Genomic DNA, 6,000 nt, shown 5'->3' with positions numbered 1-6,000 from the left:
TCTATCGTATTTTAGATTTGCAAGCCAACTATCAAATTACTAAGTTTTTAGCAGGATTTAAAAAAAGAGTAAAAAACATTGTTTGTCCTCTGGGCTGAATTTACTTTGCCATAAAACTCTTCAGTTGTAAGTTAAATATCACATCTAAAAGTGAGCTCTCCCATTTATCTGAAATGTCCAGAGTAGGCAAATCCAGAGACAGAAAGTAGGTTAGTGGCCACCGTGCCAGAGCAGAGGGAGTGATTGCTAACAGGCAGGGGGTTTTCTTTTTGGGGAGATAAAAGTGTTCTGGAATTAGATAATGATGGTGGTGGTACCAACTTGTGAATATACAAAAAAGACATTAAATTGTACACTTTAAAATGGTGAATTTTATGGTTTCTGTATTATATCTCAGTTCTAAAATTTTTAAGTGAGCTCTTATGGAGGAAAGTTAGCATTTTCATCTAAACATCTCTCCTAATACACATAGCTGCATTCTGTTCACAAACATAAGATGACTGAACTGCCGTGAGAGGATACATAAATGACCACACTCTGCCACCACAGTTCAGACATCACTGCAGATTTGTTTAGGGTTTCTTTTACATTATGTCTTCCAGGAAAATTACTAGCGAAAGTCCTCCTCCAGTAAATTTTTTTTAATGTGCTTTTGTTCATTTACAGATGTTAGATTCATGTTTTTAAGACTTAAGACTATTTTTACCTTTTATTTGTACTTAATTGGCCATTTCTTGCTATAAACTACTAGGTAAGAAAACTTATTGAACGAAACATTTAAAGAGGAAGAAATCTTTTTGAAGCTGAGATTTCATTTCAGCATCTCACTATTTATTTAAATGTCATTCCCAGATACACATGTGGAGTGGCATATACTTCCTATTATTATGTTATAAAACATATTCCATACCCAGCAAGAATCTTTATATACATACAGCCTAGCATTTTGAATCAAGACAGCATCTTTCAATGAGAACAGAAGAAGAAAACATTTACATTCAATAACATGATTATAAGGAACTTGAGATATATGAATTGGAAAAAATTTTTGAACAATTGTAATTGACATAACAGGTTTCCCTTATTCCATTTGTTTTAATATCTGTAAACATTAATACCGACTCTGGCTGATTTAACAGCCTTACTTTGATTTTCCATACTGAACCTCATCCCATACATTATGAAAGTGAGAGGCAGCATCTTCAACCACGCTCTGCACCCAGCTGTCCTTTCAGAAGATGCACACCTCCCCTCACCAGCACCTGATCAAATGCTTCGGTAGTCAGAGCCCCGGGCTACAATGGCAGCAGCTTCCCATTCCACAGTGAAGAAGGAAATAGTTCCAAAAAACCCAAATATCACCATGACCAGGAGTTGCCAGGGAAGAAGAAGGTAGTTGCTGTAGAAAAATGCCACGGCTGCACAAATAGACTAAGAACAAACAAAACAAATCACGAAATGCACACAGGGGACTGAATAGTTCCCAGTGAGCCCCACTGCTATCTGACCCAAAGGACACCTGGACCAGCAGTGCTTCCCGTCCTTTCTGCACCTAGATATAACGTCATCAATCACTAACTCACAAACGTGCACCATAACTACCATTGACAGTGGTTAACAATCTAGTAATCTACAATCTCTACTATTTAAAATAGCATTTTGTGGACAACTGGAGTAATAAAATAATGTGCATACAGAATGAGAAATACACTTGTCTATTACAAACAAATAGGATTCTGGTATCTAAGGAAGTAAATCTCCAATCTGAGCCGTACAGACCAGAACATAAACTCTCTTACACAAATGAGAGGGGGAAATCATACTGCTCTTTGCTTCCTAACTCTACTCACAAATCCTTTTAAAGGACGTCCCCAACTTTCACTTAAAAAATCACAATACTTGTAACCAAAAAAAAAAAAAAAAAAAAAATGAAGGTAAAGCATGAAGGAAAAGGACCCTATTTAAACAATCTGAAGTGGTTACCTGAACAAATTTAAAGACGGCAAAAGCCGGCGCACTGTCTTCAGAATAGAGAAAGCCTAAGATACTAAGCAGCTGGGTATTGAAGCAGCTGTCTCCAAGACCCAACAGAAAACTGCAGAGAATGGCAACTTCTTTGCTGAAGAAAATAAAAATTAATTTAGTATGAGTACTACCAATATTTGCTACAGCCATTTAAAATGTAAAAGCAACCCACCCACAAAAGCATTTTACCTTCAAGTTGCAAACACTACGAAACAAGAATAAATTAATACCAGAATTTACAAAGTAAGACTTTATGCTCAAATGCACACACCTTCACATTCTAACAAACTCTGGTCTATTAACTATTTGGGAAGCAAATACTGTTTTTTGGGCTGGGCTCCCGTTGGATTTGTGGATCTTGACACAAATGTCTGCATCTATAATGAATTTGAGAGTTAAATGCAATAAAACAGTAGCCTCAAAAAACAACTCTGAAAGGACTGAATGGCCTATCCAGCTGGCAGATTCTCCCTTGCTCCTCTCTGTTTTCCTTTAGGCCCTAATTTCTGGATATTTCACTGCTCAAAAAGCAGAGGTACAAAATTCAAATCAGATACTTATATGCTCCTTCAAAGATCAAGAAAAAGATTTAGTGGGGGGAAAAGGTTAAAACCAACCAATACAAAAATAACTTGAGATTCTTTACAGAGTCCTTTTTCTTTTTTTCAAGCACTGCTAAATTGGTTTCAAACTCTTTCTGACTCCATTAACACTTGACAGATGACCTTATAAAGATAACACATTCTCTGAAGAGGATTAACTGCTCCACTTTAAATACCTAGCCATCCATTACCTCCCACCCATCCTCAAATTACTAGGAAAATGGCAGTCACTGTACCTGGATTTGATGTAAGCACTGTTGTTAGTTCCATCCACAGGAGCAACAGGGGCATCTCCAGGCATGTTGAGAAATATTAAATAAAAAGCTATAAAGTGCACCAGGATGCCCAACAACACCACTGGATTTCTACCAAAACGATTATTCTTGCTCAGCAGGCCAAAGAGGCTCCCACCTATAAGTCAAGATGGCAGAAAAATTACCAACATTACATAGCTAGTCATGAATTATAATCAAGTAGGCAAGAACATTCCCAAATGTTCAAAACTTCAACACCTTAGCACTTGCAGACAATAATGACAACAAAACACCAACTAGTAAACAAAAATAAGGTATCAAAATTACTTGTATTGCTATCCAATAATGTTCTTGTATTTCTTGTCTATGAATTACTATATCCCAAAAACTAATCTCTTTGAACCATAGCTTATAACAGAAATAAAATTAAAAGGACACAACTTAACTACTATCACATTTTTTCTTGTAATCATAGCCAAAAGAGCTAAGGTATCACACTGAAAAATAATTAATTACTGTGAAATTTCAGAATTATGTACAAGCTCCAAAGGGGAGTAAAAAGGGCTTATGAAGGTTCATTAATCCAAACAGCTTAGAATATCTCAACAGCCAAGGAAAAGTGCCTTTAAAATTCTTAAGAAAGTGAGTTTACTTTAGAAATCTATACCAAAAGGGTTTCTGGTCAAGATGATGGAATAGACAGTCCCCAGCACCACTCTCTTCCACACATCAACCAATTTACAACTATAAAAAAGCAACAATAGCCAAGCTGAGGCCACTAAAGCTCAGGGGAAGAGGAGGAGAGACCTACAGAGTGCATGAAGGTGGGAGAAGCCACAATGAAAGAAAGAAAAAACCGCTCCGACCATTTCGTGCCACGGCTGCTTTAAGGCTGAAGCTGATGAGTGCACAGAGCAGGAGCCAGCAAAAGCCACAGCTGTGCCCTTCGGATGGAGTTGCTTGGAGCCAGCAGGGGAGAAGGCCTTGGTGGCCCACAGGCCAGCAAGACCACTAATAGAGTTCCCATGGACCCACACAGGAGCAAGGAGCCACAACATCGCAAGGGATCAGTGCATGGCCCATCCCATGGGAAGTGTTTGGAGCATGGGCCGTGGGGGAGACGGGCCCACTGGGGGAATACTGGGGCACAGCAAGGACAGCTGATCTGTCCCCCAGTCAGCATAGAACCACTCAGAGGAGACTGGTCAGGAATATAGAATTGCATGGGGTGCAGTTTGATGAAAAGATTCAGGCCCAGATCACAGTTTCTACACAACCCAGTTGCACTGGGTCTCTGGAGAGCCGGAAGTACCTATAAGGTCAACCACTAAAACCTGAGCTGCACAAAAAGCCTTCCCTAGGGAAGCAGCAGCAAAGCAGCAATTTAACTAACCCACACAGCTCAAGTACTGGTCCTCACAGGAAGTTCCCCCATTTTAGAAGTAAGCAAAGGACAAAAAATTAGTTCCAGCCCAGGCATACCGCCAGTGACTTGGGGCCCACCCGGAGACCGAGACGTGAGGTATGGAACCGAGGACCGGACCCTCCTCCCACAACCAGGCACACGGCCAGTGCCAAGCAGCATGCCAAAAATATCACCTCCATGTGGGTGGCCCACCACAGCCACAATAACCATAGCTGCCGTGAAAGCAGCAAGATGCCACAACCACCACGCAGATGGTCCACCAAGCCACTGGAGTGCATTGACACAAGGAGAGTCACCAGCAGAGATAAAGAAAAGAAGCGGATGGGCTCTCTCCACAAAGCTCATTCCAGAGTGACAGAAGAAGTATCTGCTCTACAATAATATTGGGGGACCTGAACACACCTCTCAGCATTGGACAGATCATCTAGGCAACAAATCAACAGAGTAATCATTACTCTTTAAGAAGGAGAGAAGAAGTCTAATAGAGGGGGAAGGGCAGAGGGAGAGGGGGATGGGGAGAGATTGCACAAGGGGCATAAAGAATAAGTACAATTTGTAGCAATATATATGCTAGTAATTTGATCAACATGTCAACATTGAACCCCAAAAATATGTATAATCAATTATGATTCAATAAAAATTTTTTTAAAAAAGAAACTTATACCAGCAAACCTATAAATCGAAAGTAAGAGTGAACAGTTAAAAAAAAAATCCCCCTAGAAAATGGGCAGAGATATGCACATACCTTTCACCAAAGAGGATATACAGAGGATAAACACATGAAAAGACATTATCCACTAAAGAAATGAAAATTAAAACTATGATGAAATATCACTACAGGGGCCAGCCTGTGGCTCACTTGGGAGAGTGTGGTGCTGATAACACCAAGGCCACGGGTTCGGATCCCTATATACGGATGGCTGGTTAGCTCACTTGGGAGAGCGTGGTGCTGACAACACCAAGTCAAGCGTTAAGATCCCCTTACCGGTCATCTTTAAAAAAAAAAAGAAAGAAAGAAAGAAATATCACTACACATCTAATCTGAACGACTTAAAATCAAAAATAGTGATATCACCAAATGCTGGTGAGGATTCAGAAAAGCTGTATCCCTCATACACTGCTGGTACAGCCCCTCTGAAAAATAGTCTGGCACTTCCTTTCAAAAGGCTGCAGTATAGGGAGAGGGATCTTGGCAGAGCCCAGAACCCCCCCCCCCCCGCCAAGTTGGAGATGGGACTGTGAGTCTGGGGATTCCAGGGTGGCCAGAGTCACAGACAAGGCTATCAGAAAGGACAGCTGCACAGAGAAACACAAAGATCTGCAGAGGGTCCCAAGTCTTTGCCTGAGTACTGATGCACACATAACATGAGTAAATCAGCAGAGGCCAGGGAAAGAACCAGCCAAGAGGATTAGTGGTATTCGTGCCCTGCCGTGGGCTGGGAAGAGCGTCTGGTCCCACCAGCCAGACTGGAACACTCATTATTCCCAGGTCACTGGGTGGAGTACACAGGAGGGCCTTTCCTCAGGGGTGGGGAATAATTAGCCCCAGATTGAGCACTACTCAGTCCCACCCAGCAAACCGTAAAAGGCCTGAAAGAATCAAACTGTTTTCAGTCAAATGAACTGCATCTAAAAACAAAGCTCAAGTGTATTTATAGGAATAAACGAAACCAGTACCCAACACAGTAACACT

The 6,000-nt window shown here is 40.9% G+C and overlaps 1 protein-coding gene across 3 annotated transcripts in view; it reads right to left on the bottom strand.

Moving 5' to 3' along the window:
- Positions 1–809: 809 nt before the first annotated feature.
- The window catches only part of MFSD11 (major facilitator superfamily domain containing 11), a 30,725-nt gene continuing 25,534 nt past the window's right edge, over positions 810–6,000 (bottom strand). For all 3 annotated transcript variants that reach the window (XM_063080728.1, XM_063080727.1, XM_063080729.1), the window contains 3 exons: positions 2,864–3,038; positions 1,984–2,119; positions 810–1,431 (listed from right to left, as the gene is read on the bottom strand). In XM_063080728.1, the coding sequence (XP_062936798.1) occupies positions 1,267–1,431; positions 1,984–2,119; positions 2,864–3,038 (476 nt within the window). In that variant the 3' untranslated portion in view covers positions 810–1,266. The remainder of the gene's footprint in view (positions 1,432–1,983; positions 2,120–2,863; positions 3,039–6,000) is intronic.

The sequence above is a fragment of the Cynocephalus volans genome, chromosome 16, assembly GCF_027409185.1.
Source record: "Cynocephalus volans isolate mCynVol1 chromosome 16, mCynVol1.pri, whole genome shotgun sequence".
Taxonomy (NCBI): Eukaryota; Metazoa; Chordata; class Mammalia; order Dermoptera; family Cynocephalidae; genus Cynocephalus; species Cynocephalus volans.
The sequence above is the reverse complement of the archived record's forward strand: the minus strand, read 5'-3'. Positions and strand labels throughout refer to the sequence as shown.